Source organism: Gobius niger, assembly GCF_951799975.1.
Source record: "Gobius niger genome assembly, chromosome: 22".
In the NCBI taxonomy this organism is placed as follows: domain Eukaryota; kingdom Metazoa; phylum Chordata; class Actinopteri; order Gobiiformes; family Gobiidae; genus Gobius; species Gobius niger.
The window spans coordinates 3,657,568-3,678,194 of record NC_136873.1 but is presented as its reverse complement, the minus strand read 5'-3'; the positions used below and the strand labels follow the sequence as shown (position 1 = coordinate 3,678,194).

At 41.0% G+C, this 20,627-nt stretch overlaps 1 protein-coding gene across 1 annotated transcript in view; it reads right to left on the bottom strand.

The window, feature by feature from the left end:
- The window catches only part of LOC306981550 (uncharacterized protein), a 35,864-nt gene extending 20,148 nt beyond the window's left edge, over positions 1–15,716 (bottom strand). Inside the window, exons 1-5 of the mRNA XM_079581157.1 lie at positions 15,483–15,716; positions 11,028–11,392; positions 7,891–8,734; positions 7,401–7,819; positions 400–617 (exon numbers count right to left, since the gene is read on the bottom strand). Coding sequence (XP_079437283.1) covers positions 400–617; positions 7,401–7,819; positions 7,891–8,734; positions 11,028–11,392; positions 15,483–15,655 — 2,019 coding nt within the window. The 5' untranslated portion in view covers positions 15,656–15,716. The remainder of the gene's footprint in view (positions 1–399; positions 618–7,400; positions 7,820–7,890; positions 8,735–11,027; positions 11,393–15,482) is intronic.
- Between the last annotated feature and the right edge of the window lie 4,911 nt (positions 15,717–20,627).

Below are 20,627 nucleotides of genomic sequence, written 5' to 3'. Positions count from 1 at the left end.
GTCCAGCAGAATTTCAGCCCACGACCCAAAATGAGTTTGACACCCCAGCTCTAAACCAAAACTAAAAGGGAAAAAACTTGACTTGACTTGACAAAAGCTACTCCGTGACCTCCAAAAGCGACTCCATGACCAATTGACTAGGACTTGCTTGGGACTTGGACCTTCACGACTTGGACTTGACTCGAGACTTGCATTTAGTGACTTACTCCCACCTCCGGAAAGTACAGATACTTGTGTTTTAAAAGTGAGGAGTAAAAGTATAAAGTCGGCAGGAAAATAAATACTTTACTTTACTCAAGTAAAGCACAGATACCTGAAAAATGCACTGAAGTACAGAAATGCAGTACAAGCATGTTGTTACTTCCCGCCTCGCCAGTCGGTAGTAAATAAGCTGCTCACCTGGCCCGCGCTGCCGGCCTCCTCCGTGGGGCTGCTCTCCTGCCTCATGACCCAGATGGGCTCCTCGGGCTGGTCGGGCGTGTACGGGGAGCGCACCGCCCGGGTCTTCACCTCCTCGATGGCCTCCTTGATGCCTCTGATGGCCAGGCTGATGGCGTCTCCTCTCGGCCCCGGCTCCGCTGGGGTCCGGTCCTCAGGAGCCTCCCCCGGGGACACGCCTGCAGATGGGATCGTCAAAAAAATCATATGGGGTCAGAGATCTTTGATAAAACTCCAGTTAGGACACGGTCATAGTAAAAACACTGGAACGGCAATATTGGCGGCCATCTTGCCCTTCTAACCCTGTGCAATGTAATTAAATGGGAAAAAACACTTATTTCCTTGATACTGTTTAATCTATTTTGAGTTATTTCATGACTCTTTGATAATTGTGACGGACCTTGTGCCATATCTGGCTTTTTTGTGTGCAGTTTTTCAAATGTTATTTCAGTTTTATAGGACGCACTTTAGCTACATGTGTTCACACTGCAAAAAGTATTTAACTAGATCAGTATAAACATCTCAATTTGAGCATAATAATCCAAATTTTAGTTGTTTTGACTAGTTAAGAAGTTGTTGGGCATTTGTCCTAGATTATTTCACTTGTTCTGAGATGTTTCTGACTCGCTTCGATACATTTCGTCCTTATTTCAGGTCATTTTCTTTGCCAATGTGACAAAAATGTGACAAAAATGTGATAAAAAAAAAAGACAAAAAATTGATTTAAAAAAAAAAAAAAGACAAAAAGTGACAAAAAATAACAAAAAATTACAAAAAGTGACAAAAAAATGACAAAAATTAGACAAAAAATAACAAAAAAAAAGACAAAAAATTACAAAAAATGACCAAAAAAAAAATTGACCAAAAAGTGAAAAAAATGTTTTAAAAAAAGACAAAAATGTGACAAAATGTGAAAAAAATGAAAAAAATGTGATACAAATTTGACAAAAAAATTACCAAAATGTAACCAAAAAATGACAATAATTTGATTTAAAAAATTGACGAAAAAGTGAAAAAAATGTGACAAAAAAATGACAAAAAATGGATAAAAATTTGACAAAAAAATACAAAAAATTGATTAAAGAAAATGGACAAAAAAGTGAAAAAAAAATTGGAAAAAATGACAAAAATGTGACAAAATGTGAAAAAAAAGACAAACATTTGATAAAAAAAATTGACGAAAAAGTGAAAAAAAAAAGGCAAAAAATTGATTTAAAAAAATGAAAATCGGTCTTATCTCATTGGCAATTTCACTTTCTTATTTCAAGCGAGATTTACCCTAGAACTGGTCTGAAATGTCCTCAAACAAGCAAAGTAAACTTGGTCCGATCAGGAAAAGTGTCTAAATGAGTGAAAACCGCTCAAAGTCTGCAGCAAATTCTTAACATAACAGCTTCTCTTACAACGTTTAAGAGTTTGCAGTTTGAGCGGAGTTCTTCTAAATGTTTTTCAGTGCGGGCGTGACTCTGCATCTCCGCCCTGACGGCAGTAGTTCAAACTCAGGGTTCAATTCTCGCACCTGTACTGTTCGCGCTTTATACACTACAAAAAGTAAATATCAAGCATTGTCTTAAATGACTTGAATTGAGGAAATGTATCTTGTTTTGAGCGGTTTTCACTCATTTAGACACTTTTCCTGATCGGACCAAGTTTGCTTTGCTTGTTTGAGGACATTTCAGACCAGTTCTAGGGTAAATCTCGCTTGAAATAAGAAAGTCAAATTGCCAATGAGATAAGACCAATTTTCATTTTTTTAAATCAATTTTTTGTCATTTTTTTGTCACATTTTTTGTCACTTTTTGTCATTTTTTGTCATTTTTTTGTCATTTTTTGTAATTTTTTTGTCACTTTTTGTCATTTTTTTGTCATTTTTTGTCATTTTTTTGCAATTTTTTGTCTTTTTTTTTTATCCATTTTTTGTCATTTTTTGTCACATTTTTGTCACATTGCAAAGAAAATGACCTGAAATATGGACGAAATGTATCGAAACGAGTCAGAAACATCTCAGAACAAGTGAAATAATCCAGGACAAACGCCCAAGAACTTCTTAACTAGTCAAAACAACTAACATTTGGATTATTATGCTCAAATTAAGATGTTTATACTGATCTAGTTAAAACTTTTTGGAGTGTATTCTCCCCCTTTAATCTTTGAAAAGCATGGCGTCTCCTATCACTTTTCTGCGGATGATGCCAAATCTACATGCCACTCAAAAAGTGCAAACAGCCCCCTGACACCCCTGCTTAGGCTTAGGCTGGTTAGGGTTAGGGTTAGGGTTAGGGTTAGGGTTGGGGTTAAGGCTAGGGTTAGGGTTAAGGCTAGGGTTAGGGTTAGGGTTAAGGCTAGGGTTAAGGTTAAGGCTAGGGTTAGGGTTGGGGTTAAGGCTAGGGTTAGGGTTAAGGCTAGGGTTAGGGTTAAGGCTAGGGTTAGGGTTAGGGTTAGGGTTAAGGCTAGGGTTAGGGTTAGGGTTAGGGTTAAGGCTAGGGTTAGGGTTAAGGCTAGGGTTAGGGTTAAGGCTAGGGTTAGGGTTAGGGTTAGGGTTAAGGCTAGGGTTAGGGTTAAGGCTAGGGTTAGGGTTAAGGCTAGGGTTAGGGTTAAGGCTAGGGTTAGGGTTAGGGTTAAGGCTAGGGTTAGGGTTAAGGCTAGGGTTAGGGTTAGGGTTAAGGCTAGGGTTAGGGTTAAGGCTAGGGTTAGGGCTAGGGTTAGGGTTAAGGCTAGGGTTAGGGTTAAGGCTAGGGTTAGGGTTAAGGCTAGGGTTAGGGTTAAGGCTAGGGTTAAGGTTAGGGTTAGGGTTAAGGCTAGGGTTAGGGTTAGCTTCAGGGTTAGGGTTAGGGTTAAGGCTAGGGTTAGCTTCAGGGTTAGCTTCAAGGCTTGGTTGGCTCACAACTTTTTAAACCTGAATGAGGGAAAAACTGGTGTTTGGCCCCTGGGACCCCCAAAATGACATGGGTCCCCTACAACAACATGTCCGTCCCTCTGCCACCAGCCTTGGCGTCATTGTTGACTATCACAGTCAAAAAACTCAATAAACAGATCGGCACCATTGTTTTTTATTGTCTTTAAGCCAAAGTTAAACCTTTTTTAAATTTGAAAAACTATGAACGAATCATGGACGCTTTTATCTCTACTCGCCTGGACGACTGCAATGCGCACTATACTTAGTCCAGAACTTTTTTTTTTTTTTCTTTTATTGTTTTTACAATTGTATTAAACTTATTTTTTCTCTTTTTGTTGCATCTTATTTATGGTTTTAATGATTTTGTTTTAAATAATTTTATCTTTTTTGAATGTTTTTTATTATATTTATTTATTTTTTTACACTGCCGATCGCATGTGCCGCACTTGGGAAACCCTTGATTTATAAAATGTGCTGCATAAATAAAGTGCATTGGATTGTTTAACAGTTGGGAAGAGTCATGTACGATGCACACTGCCTTCTGTCCCAAGCGCTCCTCATATACACGACCCAGAGATCTCTGTGGCTTCCCGATGATCTTTGAGCTCATGTTCACGATCCTCTGAAGGCTCACCGTTTCAAGAATAGACTGGCTCACTCCAAATTATTCATTTTGCGAAGCACATACAAACGTTGTGAGCACTTCAAAATAAAGTCACTATTCTCAAGAAAAGCGAGGGCTCCATCGATGTGTTTGCCCAGATATTTGAAGCTGTCAACGATTTTGACCTTTTGACATGAATCTGTGCAGGTGCCGTTGCCTCATTGTCATCCAAAAAAAGTACACCGCGTTCCAAATGATTATGCAAAAAAAAGCTTTTCAATGAAACTCATGGATGGTATTGACATCGACATCAAAGAGGTTTGTGGCTGATTCAGACACACTCGGGTTTGTGCAGATAATGGCACAACAAGGACGGTTTCAGCCAGAAAAACACATCAGATTAAGAGAACAGATGCTACAAAGCAGCAGACAGGTATTTGAAGCTGCTGGTGCCTCTGGAGTCTCCTGAACATCAAAGTGTCGGACCCTCCAGAGGCTGCAGTTGTGCATGAACCTTCTATCCGGGCCTCCCCTAAACTGTTCATTGAAGCTGAAGCAGAAACAGTGGCTCAGAAATACATGAGGACTCATTTTCAAACAGTCTTGTTCACTGATGAGGCCGTGTGACCCTGGATGGTCAGATGGATGGAGTAGTGGATGGTTGGTGAATGGCCACCATTTTCCAACAAGGCAGTACGGTGTCAGTAAGGAGGGGGCGGAGTCATGTTTTGAGACAGAATCATGGGGAGAGAGCTGGTCGGCCCATTTAGGATCCCTATGACCTCCTAAAGTTACAAATTCAACAAATGACCATCTTCAGTTCCTTACAAGCTTTAAAATGTTTTGAAACGATGAGTTGCATAATCATTTGGAACCGTAGATACTGTTATCACTGGGGGATTTTTTCAACCACATTTAAATGATGTGAATTATGCAGATTCTTATTTGAGTTGACAGTTTAGAAAATCAGAGAAGATTGTAATGTAAGTCGTCCAAACAGTGTGATACTGTGGACATGATGTGTTTACTCACAGTTCTCTCCATGGTTTTATTCCAGATAGAAGTGAGCGCTATGGGGCGAAAATCATTCAGATGCTCCAGGTTTTTTAGGGATGGGCACAGTATTTGAGAGCTTCCATTAGGACAAGTGTGTGTTTGGAGAAGAAGATTAAAAAGCAGTGTAAAAGCAGCCTTTCAACAGTACAGCCATCTGGCCCTGGGGCTTTACTTGGTTTGATGCGAGCTAAAGTAGCAGCTCAGTGAGTACAACAGGATCATATTCTGACATCAGACAGCAAACATCGTCACATGTTAGACTGAAATCAATCTTATCATACCTACAGTAAAATACATTCAAATCATCACCATTGTAGGAGAGGCATAAGCAGTGCTTTAAGTGGAGAAAAATAAGTGCCGGTACCCTAGTTTTTGCCTAATGGCCACTACAAATGTATAAAAGAATGAATGCTAAAAATAATTTCAACCAAACTGCAATTGGAGTGTTTGATGCACCCGTACTCCTTTCTTATATTTGTTCGCTAAACTCAGGAAATAGAATTCAAGAGACAGTGGAATATTTATGGATATTGAATATTAGGGGTGCAGGACCCGGGGTTTGGATCATCACGGCGCGAGTGCAATCTAAGAAATAATAAGTAGGTTTTGAAAAGAAATAGCCTAATGATCGTTATTAGACAGAATTTATAATCTTAGAATAAAATGGGCAATGCTTTCAAAGCTGCTTTATAATAAAATGTACCTCTGGCCTCACAATACGTGAAAGCAAAATAGAAAACAAATGGTACAGCAGCAAAGTAAAAAAGAAAGAAGTGCAGGCCATGCGCTCGTTAAGGTAGTTTCATTTTCGCTCACACAACGCAAGGGTGTGTGGGTAATGTAGTCTCTGCTCACGGTGGGACGAACCCTGAGAATGAATGGAGAAAACGATGCTACAGCTAAAGGCTAAGACATATCAAAGAAATGACCTGATCCTGACTGAGATGCCTCGAATTAGAAATAACACAACCAATCACAAACAACGAGAGTATCGCACATTCTGCCATTCAATCAATCAAAGTGTTGCTCCTGGTTTTACACTGGTTGCTAAAGGGGTTAGCATCACGGGCCAGTCACCATCTACACTTTTGTTAATATCTTTGGTTGCAGTGTATCTTCCAATCACAATGGCTGCTCTCTAAAGTAGGAATATAACTAGCTTGTGCACACATTAGGACACTGCTGGAGCAAGTATGTGGAAAATACATATGTTTTAAAAAATTTAATTCAGTCTAGTCCCCAATTGAACGCTCCAGCTTTATGATTGACGGCAAAACTTGTACTTTTTTACAATGTAAGTCCTATATTTTCAACAGACGGCGGCATCTTGACAGATAAATGGTTTTAGCAGCCATCTTTAAGGCGAGACACTGCAGGTGAATAGGGAAAAATGAATATTTACAGATATCAATTTGAAGCTTTTGCTGGAGATCACTGACATAAATGTGAGAAAAAAATACATGGCAAGTTTTCTGTCATTTTATCTTTTCATATAAGAACAAGGTGTTTTATGCCTAAAAATGCCCCAAAGTTCACATCTTTTCGGCGACGAAATCTGAATAATGGATAGAGCTACATTCAAATGTATGGTTTCATTTTATTGATAAATGAGTTACCAAGATTTTTTCAGAGGGGATTTGGGATTTCTTGTTTAGTTTTAAAATAAGCTGTTTTAGTGGAAAAATGTGTAAAAATTAAATTCTCGCCTCATTTTTTGACATTCAAAACTCAATAAATGGGGCTTAGGGATAAAATAATAAAAAAATCCCTCTGAAAAAATCTTCCAAATATTGTTCAGTCCAAGGCTGGAAAATGTGAAGTCTTTAGGTCCGACTGACGTGGACATAGCGTCGACACAATGACAGAAAAATGTGTTTTGAGAAAAAGGCCCTTGAAATTGCATTCTCCCATATAAGTCTATGGGGGAACATTGAATCAGCGCAATATTTAAACATGTTATTGTGAAGATTAGGCATATTTTCTGTTTCCAGGTGAAAGCTTATATGTTCAGAGACCAATTTGGCCCAAAACCTGAAAAATTTTTTATGAGAGTTTTTGTGTGTTTTTTTTCTTTGTGACATGTCAGTTACTAAGGTTTTTTCGGAAACTGTTAAGAAGTGTAAAAATCTGTAAAATTACAATTTCTCCTTGTTTTTCTCGGTCACAGCCTTTCGTGCTGGACGTTGTGGAGACCAAACATGCCAGTATTTGTGAACGAGTACGCATGGGGAAAATGGCTGGTGCGGCGTCATAAAATAAGCATCGTAAAGGGAAAGATTAGTCTGTTTTTCTATGACATTAAAATGAAGATCTCAACATGAACCTTTCACCTGCAGCGTCTCGCCTTAACCCACCCTTGAACATTCCCACTTCCTCCCCAAGATCAAGAGTGCGGTGCGGCCTTACCTGAGCGGTTATGCCCGGCAGAGGCCCTCTTGCCTGGGCCGTCTCCCCTCCTCACTCCCTGCCTCCTGGCGCGGGGCATGGGGCTCCTGTCGCTGCCCTCCCCGTCGGACTGCCCGTCGTAGTGGTGCAGCCTGCAGCCGACGGAGCTCTCCGGGGGCAGGCTCGGGACCGCCCTGTGCTGCTGCTGGGGCGGCGGCGGCTGGCGGGAGCTCGCGGGGGAATGCGCGGGTCTGCTGCCGCCCCTGGGCTCCGGTCTGGGCGGGTCCACCGGGTAGGCCGTCCGCAGGGGCTCGGGGAAGCAGTTGGGGTGGGCTTTGGGCTCCGGGTAGGGCTTGTGGTGGGACTGGGAGTAGAAGTCTGCGTAGGTCTGGGGGTAGGACCGGGAGCCGGCTTCGTCGTCGTCTTCGGGGGGCAGGTCGCTGTCGGAGGAGGGACATTTACTCAGTTATTTAAAAAAAACAGCATCGCACACGGTAAGTTTGTGACCCACCTGTGGTCCCTGTCCCCGGGAGGCGTGGGCGTGTCCCGGGTGGGCAGGGGGCTGGGGTCCTCGACGAAGTGGTCCAGCTGGGGGAAGTGCGGGACGTCGGGGGAGGACGGGGGAGTGGGCGAGTGCAGCGGAGGCGGGCTGTGCAGGGGCCCGTCCAGGCTGAGCGAGGCCACGCTCTCCGTGTCCGAGCACAGGTCGGTGATCTCGCTCTCCGGGGCCGGCTCCTCCTCCGCCGCCGTGGCCTCCCTCTGGCCAATCGGCTCCTCTTCCTGTCCGATCAGCTCCTCCCTCTGGCCAATCGGCTCCTCTTCCTGTCCGATCAGCTCCTCCCTCTGGCCTATCGGCTCCTCCCCCTGGACAATCATTTCCTCGTCATGTCCACTAAGCTCCTCGCTCTGTCCGCTAAGACCCTCCCTCGTTTGACTCAGCTCCTCCCCCTGTCCAATCAGCTCCTCCCTCTGTCCAATCAGCTCCTCCCCCTGTCCAATCAGCTCCTCCCTCTGTCCAATCAGCTCCTCCCCCTGTCCAATCAGCTCCTCCCTCTGTCCAATCAGCTCCTCCCTCTGTCCAATCAGCTCCTCCCTCTGTCCAATCAGCTCCTCCCTCTCTTCACTCAGCTCCTCCCTCTGTCCAATCAGCTCCTCCCCCTCTCCAATCTGATCCTCTCTCTGTCCGCTATGCTCCTCCTCCTGTTCGCCATACCCCTCCCTGTGTGCTTTAAGCCCCTCCTCCTCGTCCTCTTGGTTCTGCAGGTTCCGTGAAGACACGAGGACATGGGGGGCCTTGTCCTCCTCCGACTGATCCACGATTTCACCTGAGTCATCCGAGTTGCTTTGCTGACGACCTGGAGGAACAAAAATGGTTTTAGTCTTTCCAGTTTCATCGACTTAAAACGACACTGACGCATATTTGAAAACAGCAAGAAACAACAGGAGCTTCTTCAATCAATGCAGCTGTAACTTCTGTAACTGTGTACTTTTCAGATGCCCTGTGTGACACCATAGAAATGACAGAAATGCCTTTAACGATCTGAGCCTGTTCCTACAAATGCACATATTTTGCTAAAAGCATGTAGCCTGCTTGTTAACTGTCCGCTTATGTTAAAGCAGCACTGAGTAACTCATGCCCCTTCACCTCTTAACTCCCATCTGAACCAAACGCACTCTCTCCAGTTCAGCTTTACCCGAATCTGAAAGCTTCATGACTGGCACTCACAGCCTAGAGGCCATAGTAATTTTTGTCACTTTTTTGTCACTTTTTTGTCACATTTTTTGTCGCATTTTTGTCGCATTTTTGTCGCATTTTTGTCACTTTTTTGTCACATTTTTGTCACTTTTTTGTCACTTTTTAGTCACATTTTTATCACTTTTTTGTCACATTTTTGTTGCATTTTTGTCACTTTTTTATCACTTTTTTGTCACTTTTTTGTCACTTTTTTGTCACATTTTTCTTGCATTTTTGTCACTTTTTTGTCGCATTTTTGTCACTTTTTTGTCGCATTTGTGTCACTTTTTTGTCACATTTTTGTTGCATTTTTGTCACTTTTTAATCACTTTTTTGTCACTTTTTTATCACTTTTTTGTCACTTTTTTGTCGCATTTTTGTCACTTTTTTGTCACTTTTTAGTCACATTTTTATCACTTTTTTGTTGCATTTTTGTTTCATTTTTGTCACTTTTTTGTCACATTTTTGTTGCATTTTTGTCACTTTTATGTCACTTTTTTGTCACTTTTTTGTCACTTTTTTGTCACTTTTTTATCACTTTTTTGTTGCATTTTTGTTGCATTTTTGTCACTTTTTTGTCACTTTTTTGTCGCATTTTTGTCGCATTTTTGTCACTTTTTAGTCACATTTTTATCACTTTTTTGTCACATTTTTGTTGCATTTTTGTCACTTTTTTATCACTTTTTTGTCACTTTTTTGTCACTTTTTTGTTGCATTTTTGTCACTTTTTAATCACTTTTTTGTCACTTTTTTATCACTTTTTTGTCACTGTTTTGTCTCATTTTTGTCACTTTTTTGTCACTTTTTAGTCACATTTTTATCACTTTTTTGTTGCATTTTTGTCACTTTTTTGTCACATTTTTGTTGCATTTTTGTCACTTATGTCACTTTTTTGTCGCATTTTTGTCGCATTTTTGTCACTTTTTAGTCACATTTTTATCACTTTTTTGTCACATTTTTGTTGCATTTTTGTCACTTTTTTATCACTTTTTTGTCACTTTTTTGTCACTTTTTTGTCACTTTTTTTTTGCATTTTTGTCACTTTTTTGTCGCATTTTTGTCACTTTTTTATCACTTTTTTGTCACTTTTTTGTCGCATTTTTGTCAGTTTTTTGTCAGTTTTTTGTCACTTTTTAGTCACATTTTTATCACTTTTTTGTTGCATTTTTGTTGCATTTTTGTCACTTTTTTATCACTTTTTTGTCACTTTTTTGTCACTTTTTTATCACTTTTTTGTCACATTTTTGTTGCATTTTTGTCACTTTTATGTCACTTTTTTTCACTTTTTTGTCACTTTTTTGTTGCATTTTTGTCACTTTTTAGTCACATTTTTATCACTTTTTTGTTGCATTTTTGTTGCATTTTTGTCACTTTTTTATCACTTTTTTGTCACTTTTTTATCACTTTTTTGTCACATTTTTGTTGCATTTTTGTCACTTTTATGTCACTTTTCTGTCACTTTTTTGTCACTTTTTTGACACTTTTTCCGTCACATTTTTGTTGCGTTTACGTCTCGTTTTCATCACTATTTTGGCACTTATTTTCACTTTTAATAGAAATCAAACTTGTGAAAATGCACTCACTTCAGTTAAGAGGTTAAGGCCATAAGCGCCACTGCAGGTGTCATAGCATGTGGCAATTTTTTATTAAACACTGTAAATACTACGCTGACAGAAAAGACAAAGGGAGAGAGGGAAATTGTACATCCAAATACACAATTTTTTTTACTCAAACTTGGCTGTAAAGACTGTTTAAGTGGTGCTAGCCCACAGTTAGCTTTGCCCGTTAGCCTGTTAGCTTCTTCTTTGTGATTCCATTAGTGTGTATTGGTGGCTCTGACCCGGAGGCAGCGAAGTGGCAATTCTGTTTTCTACCATCTGAGCCACTGTTGGCCGAAAATACTGTGTAAATACCCTCTGGTGTCGGGCCGGCCTCCTCCGCGGTGGCTTGGCCCGGCCCACGCCCGTCTCGCTCCTCTTCCGTCTGCTCCTGCGCCAGACTGAGGCACACGTCGCCCCCTGGGGTCCGTATGGAGATGCTGCACTGCGCCCCGTCCGTCTGGCTGGGCGGCGTTTCGGCTCTGGGCGTCCCGCTCGCGTCCCTCTGCTCCTCCCGGACCGGCGGCCTCTGTCGCGCCCGGAGCCGGGGGTTGGGGTCTCCGTGGCGGCGGTAGCGCGAGACGGCGGGGCGGGGATGCGGCGTCGGGCCGAGGGAGGGGTCAGCGGGGTCCGGCCTGTGCCCCGGGCCGGTTTGATGGTGTTGGGGCCGTCTGCGGGACCTGCAATGATCGAGATCCCACATTGGTTTAGTCGTCACAAAGGAAAATGGTCGTCAGGTTTAAGAGACTAACGATGGGCCTCATTCAGTCTTCTCAACCCCTTAACTCCCACCTGAACTCTAGTTTGGCTTTACCCCAATCCAAAAGCTTCTGGAAAAAAGGTGAGAAAATAGCGACAGAACTGAGACGAAAACAATGATGAAGATGTGACAAAAAGTGAGAAAACTTAGACAAAAAACGGACAAAAAATTGACAAAGAAATTATGAAAAAGTGGCAGAAATGTCACAAAAATAGACGACAAAATGACCCAAAAAAATGACAACAAAATGACAGAAAGTGACAAAAAAAGGACGAAAAATTGACAAAAAATTGACAAAAAAATTATGAAAAAGTGGCAAAAATGTCAAAGAAATTGACCAAAAAATGGTCAAAAAAAATGACAAAAAAATGACAGAAAGTGACAATAAAAGGCCGAAAATTGACAAAAAAAATTATGAAAAAGTGGCAGAAATGTCACAAAAATAGACGACAAAATGACCCCAAAAAATGACAAAAAAATGACAGAAAAAGACAAAAAAGGATGAAAAATTGACAAAAAAATTATGAAAAAGTGGCAAAAATGTCACAAAAATTGCCCCAAAAATGACCAAAAAAATGACAAAAAAATGACAGAAAAAGACAAAAAAAAGGATGAAAAATTGACAAAAAAATTATGAAAACGTGGCAGAAATGTCACAAAAATAGACGACAAAATGACTCAAAAAAAAGGACAAAAAAATGACAGAAAAAGACAAAAAAAAGGATGAAAAATGGACAAAAAGAAATGACAAAAAAATGACAGAAAGTGACAAAAAAGGACGAAAAATTGACAAAAAATTGACAAAAAAATTATGATAAAGTGGCAAAAATGTCAAAACAATGGACAAAAAAAGGACCAAAAAAAGGACAAAAAAATGACAGAAAGTGACAATAAAATGATGAAAAATTTACAAAAAATTTAAAAAAAAAATATGAAAAAGTGGCAGAAATGTCACAAAAATAGACGACAAAATGACCCAAAAAAATGACAAAAAAATGACAGAAAAAGACAAAAAAAAGGATGAAAAAGAAGAAGAAGAAATTGTGAAAAATGTGACAAAAATGTACTATTTGACAAAAAAATGACAAAAAAGTTATAAAAATGAGTTGAAAACCCCCCCAAAAATGATGGGGAAAAAAATCTGATGACGTAAGGAAAAAGATCCATTTAGATGAGTTTTGTAGATCTTAGCTTTCAAATGAGGTGTTACACTGGCCTACAGGATTTGGCGTGCGTATGAGGACATTTGTCACCGCCTTTCGCTCACCATATAAGGACAAAAAAGTGCTGCTCCACCCACTTAGCTCCATGAGTAAAGCACACGCCTCGGGAACACAAGGTCGGATGATCGAGGGCCACGTTTGTCTTCAAATAACGTTTATTTAATGCTATATTATTTGTCAAAAGTTTTAGCAGTAATGCATTGGTACTTTACTTGCCATTAATAAAGGTTGGCTACAAGTGATATTGCCGACTTATTTCTGTATAAAGACATCGGAAATGTAAAATAATTCTATTTAGATTCTGGAATTAATTAATACATGATTTAATATGTACAAATATATGTAAGGATTAAACAACTCGGAGCCGTGCATTAGACGGTTATAATGCACGACGCGGAGAACACCACGACGTGCAGTGAAGTGGAGTTCCTCCTGCATTATAACGTCCTCGTTGTTTAATCCTCTTATACCAGGGTCCCACAAACGTTACATTTATAATAAAAGTTTTTTTCATTGACTAAAGTCACTAAATCTGCCAGACTACGGGACTATTTTGTGTGGGTTATTAGCCGGTCACTGAAGGCTGGTCTCAGAGCGAGTCATTCTCCGCAGCTATTACGAGGATCTCAGTCAGGCTCAACGACACAACATCAGCACAGAATCACAACACAACAGGACTAACCCGGAAACACTTTTCCCTGGAAGTAAACACCGATATGCGGCACTCGTGGGCAGGAGTTATTTACCTTTTACAAGGTTTAACCTGAAGCTAAAGCTAGCTAGCTCAACCAGCTCAACTGTTTATGGAAACAGCTGCGGTGGAGTCGCTCACACCTGGGCCCCCCCAACTCAAACTTTTATGTTTGACTTTACTAATCCAGACAAATATGCTTCAATGCAGGATCATTTTATGTACGTCTGAAAATGATGAATAGCCTTAACCGTTTCCAATAGAAATGTAAAGCTCATATGTTATTAACAGTAGCTAACCTAGCTGCTCACGCTCCTCTACAAACATTTAGCAAACCTTTTGTTTTGGCCAAAAACGTTGACATTAAACAAAATCCATCTCATACGTTCCTGTCAGTCACTAATTACGCCTTTATCTGGTTCAGCTGTGTCATGTGTTGCTATGGCGACGCCACAGCGGAGTGATATCCCAGTGATTTAACTACCGGACTACGTGTGCGGTTATACCAAAATAATGCACCAGCCAATCAGAATCCAGTATTCACCCAGACCATGGTATAAATATATATATATATGTCTCAGAATGTTGGGTCCCATCAGGAGCATGATCGTGATCAGAGCTGGAGATGTCTTTGTGCGTAAGAGTCTTCCAGACTGTTCTTAGGATTTGTTCTTGGAGATGAACATTTTCAATCAAAGAACAAGGTTTGTGAATGCCCAAAACCTTCCTCTGAGGGCCTTAAGAACAAATCTGTGTTGTGAACGGTCGTGAATGAGTCCCGACGTTCCCTTGGTTGCACCGCTCTGACTGTCCTAACCCTTGCCCCGCCCACCATGAGATAATGGAGCAGGGGCCGATTCACAAACCTGCCACATTCATCTTCTGACTGAAAGACCTTTCATCATAGGGCTGCTCGATTATTGAAAAAATAATAATCACGATTATTTTTGTCATAATTGAAATCACGATTATTCAAACGATTATTTGTTGCCTTTAAAGAAATCCATCAAAAAAGCGACAAAAATCCATTAAAAAAAGACAAAAATCCAGCAAAAAAGTGACAAAAATCCAGCAAAAAAAGACAAAAATCCAGCAAAAAAAGACAAAAATCCAGCAGAAAAAAGACAAAAATCCAGCAAAAAAAGACAAAAATCCAGCAAAAAAGTGACAAAAAGAAAAAGACAAAAATCCAGCAAAAAAGTTACAAAAATCCATTAAAAAAGTGACAAAAATCCAGCAAAAAAGACAAAAATCCAGCAGAAAAAAGACAAAAATCCAGCAGAAAAAAGACAAAAATCCAGCAAAAAAAGGACAAAAATCCAGCAAAAAAAGACAAAAATCCAGCAAAAAAAGGACAAAAATCCAGCAAAAAAAGGACAAAAATCCAGCAAAAAAAGACAAAAATCCAGCAGAAAAAAGACAAAAATCCAGCAGAAAAAAGACAAAAATCCAGCAGAAAAAAGACAAAAATCCAGCAGAAAAAAGACAAAAATCCAGCAGAAAAAAGACAAAAATCCAGCAGAAAAAAGACAAAAATCCAGCAGAAAAAAGACAAAAATCCAGCAGAAAAAAGACAAAAATCCAGCAGAAAAAAGACAAAAATCCAGCAAAAAAGTTACAAAAATCCAACAAAAAAGTGACAAAAATCAAAAAATTAAAAATAAATAAAAAAAAAACATTTAATTTTTTTTTTTTTAAATAAAAAAAAAAAAAATGAAAAAATTGAAAAAAAAAAAAAGATAATCGATTTTTGGCGATTATGCTAATTTTGTCATTGTTTACTGTTGTAATCGAAATCGTAATCGAATTTCGATTAATTGCACAGCCCTATTTCATCATGTGGAATATGAAAGATGAATTGAACCAACAATAGATATAAAATACAACGTTTTCTCAGTGAATCCTATTTCCAAGAAACTGAGACATTTCCAAAGCACTGCACCTGAATCATGTCCTTGTGCGCCTGAATAAAAATACTTTGTTGTCCTGGTGCAGCCAACCAAAACCGTAAGTGTGGAGCAGCCCAAGTCCAAAAACCTTGGACTCTGGACGTCTATCTATCTTGTTTCTAACTGGAGAAGTGAGTAGCTGCAGACCTGTGCTGGGGAGCAGGGTGCTGGTGGTGGTGATGGTGGTGGACCACTTCCCCGTCCTGGTTGAGCATCTGGCAGGGCCTCCATGACCTCCTCACGGGCTCGGGCTGGGACGTCCCGTTGGCGGGGCTGCTCACAGCGTCCCCCGGCGATTGCCCCTCTGGCCGCTGGCTCATGTTTGCGGCGTGTCAGGATTCTGTCCCACTGAGCTCCAGGGAAAACCGCATCGGAACCAAAACCTGCAGCAACAAAAACATCTATATTAGTGTTCTCTCCAGATTGTGAGGCGACTGTCAACAAAAGTCAGGAATTATAACTCAAAATCATTGCAGTATTGCTTTCCCGCAACTCCTCAACTGTCCCATAACCAAAGTGAATCTTTTTACTTGTTATATCAGACTATATAATCAGACTATTTACAGATTTACTGATACATTCTCTCTCATACCCTTGACAGAGAGTAGCTTTCCGTGTACCGTTCGTTCAGTCAATTTTCAATTTGAAAAAAACAATGAAATGACCCAGAAACGTGCGCTCCAAGCATTTTTCATTTCATAAAAGTAAACAAAATCACTCACTACAATACAAAAACGGAAAAATTAAAATTGTAATCAGAGGCACGAGTATTTGTTGCCTTTAAAAAAAAGTATTTATTTTATTTAGACATTTATTAATAATTAAAAACTATGCTGAATAGTTTCTGTTTGCTGAACAGTCATAAAAGTACAAATGATTTCAAGTGTGCCTCGGGTAAAGAGAGGTCTCTGTTTCACACCTGCCCCCTGCTGGCCAGCCCTCACATCTGCGCAAGTAAAATAATCCCAGCGCCATGAAATAATGCAAGTCTGCTTTGCAAAAAAAAACTAAATAATAATTCAATAAAAAAAAATCTGAAAAAACGAACAAAAAAAGAGTTATTTTCCGATTATGCTAATTTTGTAATCGTTTAGTGTAATAATCGTAATTGTACATACATTTTCCTTTAGCGTTATTTTATCTCAACAGCTGTTTCATAAAGCTACGGTATGCAAATTAGCCACTAGCTTAAGTTTCAACTAAATGAAAGCAAAAGCACAAACTGTCTTTATTTAATCCGTTTCCTGAGTTTCCTCTTTAACACTGACATGTGACTGAGCTGTGGGGACGACAACATGGATTTATCACTTTTATAAAGTTTGGATTGTGCAGAATCTTTTTTTTTATGATTATTTTTATCATTAAATGTGCTCCTGTCAATCAACAGTGGTTGCGCATGAATCACTCCAGGGTGGGGGCGAGGGGGGTGGGGGGGTTTGGCGCAGTGGCTTATGGGATGGCACATAGCTCCTAATCACTGGTTAGTTAGCATCAGAGTCCCTATGCTAAAGTGGCTATGATAGTTAGCATCAGAGGTCCCTATGCTAAAGTGGCTATGATAGTTAGCATCAGAGGTCCCTATGCTAAAGTGGCCATGATAGTTAGCATCAGAGGTCCCTATGCTAAAGTGGCTATGATAGTCACATCAGAGGTCCCTATGCTAAAGTGGCCATGATAGTCACATCAGAGGCCCCTATGCTAAAGTGGCTATGATAGTCACATCAGAGGTCCCTATGCTAAAGTGGCTATGATAGTCACATCAGAGGCCCCTATGCTAAAGTGGCTATGATAGTCACATCAGAGGTCCCTATGCTAAAGTGGCTATGATAGTTAGCACCAGAGGTCCCTATGCTAAAGTGGCTATGATAGTCACATCAGAGGTCCCTATGCTAAAGTGGCCATGATAGTTAGCATCAGAGGTCCCTATGCTAAAGTGGCTATGATAGTTAGCACCAGAGGTCCCTATGCTAAAGTGGCTATGATAGTTAGCATCAGAGGTCCCTATGCTAAAGTGGCTATGATAGTTAGCATCAGAGGTCCCTATGCTAAAGTGGCTATGATAGTTAGCACCAGAGGTCCCTATGCTAAAGTGGCTATGATAGTTAGCACCAGAGGTCCCTATGCTAAAGTGGCTATGATAGTTAGCATCAGAGGTCCCTATGCTAAAGTGGCTATGATAGTTAGCATTGAGGCTCCTTTTCTACTTCTACTACTACTAACTACTTCCTAACTGACAGACCAATTCGGACGCTTCTTATCATGGCGGACGCTGACGCACGTCCGGTTTGGCGTAAGACTTCTTACCAATCTGCTTGTTTCGGAAGTGGCCATCGGTTTGCGTATAGCGGGAAGTTTGGCTGTACGTTTCACATTAAGGTCCCACCTGAAACAGTGGGCTCGTCTTTAGGGGATGGATTGGACCTAGCGCTTTAGCTACAATTACCCACGGAGCTAAATATACTGTGCCAGTGGGTCCTTCGGAAAAATCACTTAGATATATATATTATATCTCTCGTGCATGGCTTGGCTTGTACTTTTTAACTTCATGGAGCTGATTCTTCACAAGACAGCCCTCCACTCCACCTGCTCCAAGAATGTACAGAACACGAACTGAATGTTGTTTATTGTACACAAAACCTCAGAATCATAAAGGAAACCGCTGTTTTGCTTAAGCTCTCCTTGGGGCTATGGGACTGGTCAGCTGGGGAGGTGTTCCAGGTGAGTACGCACATGTTGACAGTCCCTATGTGAACAAAAACTCAAACATGAAGTGGAGATAGAACAACTGTACAATCCTCACGTTAGTTTTTCCCTATTAGAAAGACGCCCCCACTGTTTCAGGCCTTTATGTGAAACGTACAGCTGAACTTCCGGCTATACGCAAACCGATAAAACAAATAATAACACTCAGAGCCTGTGATTTCAATTTTCATTAGACTGTTTTTGTGTCATCTATTATAGAAAACGCTATCTCAATGGCCGCCGCCTGGGCGCCGCCATGTTTATTTCCCATACCGACTTTGAAGCTAAGCAGGGACGGGCCTGGTTAGAACTGCGATGGGAGACCGTTTGGGAACCTGGCGACAGTAGTGAGTGTGTGCGTGGTTGGTGGTGGGGGCTGATGTGCGCTGTGGACTGAATGAATACTGCAACAAATTGTACACCGACGAGCGTCTGGAAAAGCGCTATAGAAGACTTGCCATGTTCTTTTCCCTACAATACGCGGGCGGCCCCACGTCACCGTCCCACCGGCCGCGGGCATTGGTCACGGGTCCATATGGACCGCGGTGCTGCTGTCCGAGGACAACCCGCCTTCACAACAACGCGAGTGCACGAGATCTGACTGCCGTGCGTGTGTGTGTGTATGTGTGCGTGCGCGCATCCTAACAGGGCGATGTGTGTCATCGTCACTCACCCTAAACTGCAGCTGCAGACGCTCCGCTGGTACAGGTACATCCTCCAAAACACATCTACGCGTCTTTGTTTAAGTCTCTCCTGCAGTGACCGAGGCTGTGGTTCATTACAGATCCAGTGCTGTCATGTCAGAAGCTCAGACACATCCGTAAGATCCAATCCTGGTCATATTCCGTCTCCAAAGTTTTGTCTCCGAAAAAAAGTACACACAGAAACACGAGCTTCAAATGAAACGCGCTGCTCCGAGAGCTTCAGCCTCCGTGTGCGGAAAGCGAAAGTGAAACCACTTAACGAGCGCATGGCCTGCACTGTTGCTTTTTTTTTTTTTTTAAGTTTTTTTTTTTCCTTTGCTGCTGTACCATTTCTTCTCTATTTCTTCTTTACATTCTATAAATCGGCTTTGAAAGCATTGCCAATTGTATTATAAGGATATACATACTGTCTAATAACAAACAACTTCTTCTTTTTTAGATTGCTCCAAACCACGGGTCCTGCACCGTGAACCGAACCGTTAGAGCTGAACCGCTAATATTTCTCCATAACTATTCCACTGTTTCTTGATTTCTATTCCCTGAGTTTTGCAACATATTGTCCATGTAGTTTATAAGAAAGGAGTACGGGTGCAAACACTCCAATTGCAGTTTGTTTGACATTACTTTTAGCATTCATTCTTTTAAACATTTGGAGTGGCCATAGTTTTAGGAATGGGTTGGGAACCACTGGTCTACTTACTGCGGGTCTACAGCTGTACTGAGTGACGGGTTATAGGGACTATACTGGACATTTCTTTGTAATAACTCATAATCTCTCAATATCAAATGTGGAGACTAGCGAGGCCCGGCCAAAGGCCGGGTCTCAGCTAGTATTGAAATAATCTAATACGGGCCATTTTGAGTGATTTTTTGTTTATAGCACACGTTTCTGGGTCATTTCATTGTTGTTATTTTTTGACATTCAAAACTCAATAAATGGGGCTTAAGGGATTAGATAATAAAAAATCTGGGATTAGATAATAAAAAATCTTCCAAATATTGTTCAGTCCAAGGCTGGAAAATTTTGAAGTCTTTAGGTCCGACTGACATGGACATAGTGTCGCCACAATGACAGAAAAATGTGTTTTGAGAAAAAAGCCCTTGAAATTGCATTCTCCCATATAAGTCTATGGGGGAACATTGAATCAGCGCAATATTTAAACATGTTACTGTGAAGATTAGGCATATTTTCTGTTTCCGGCTGAAAGCTTGTATGTTCAGAGACCAATTTGGCCCAAAACCTGAAAACTGAAAAAATTGAGTTTTGCCTGTAGTGTCTCCACTTAAAGGGGTTTTCAATCCAGAGGGGGGTGGTTGGTTGGTAAAAGTGCCCGGTGACAGCGCTCCCTCAGCCAGAGCTGGGGTCAGAGTGAGTGCTCCGTCTGTCGGGCCTCACAGCAGCTGGGGCAGGATTACAACCCGGAGCGCCATCTGGAGCCTATTCCCTTTTATTTTCACACTGTGATTGGAAGCAGAGTCAGTAACAACTAGAGATGCACCGATCCGATACTGGTATCGGATATCGGAGACAATACTGGAAAAAATACGATATTGAGGCTACAAATATTTGATACTGAACCGACACCGGTTGGATTCCCGGACGGGGCCTTTCTGTGTGGAGTTTGCATGTTCTCCCCGTGTCTGCGTAGGTTTCCTCCGGGTACTCCGGCTTCCCCTACCACTAAAAACATGTGCAATAGGTGAATATAGCCAAGAATATAAAAAAGTCCAGTGATTAAATGTTTTTTTCCATTCGTTTATGACTAGATGTAACTGATAATTGATTGCATCATGACATGAAAGACCCCAGGTGTAGACTGTGCAAAGAGGCCAATGAGACAATCCA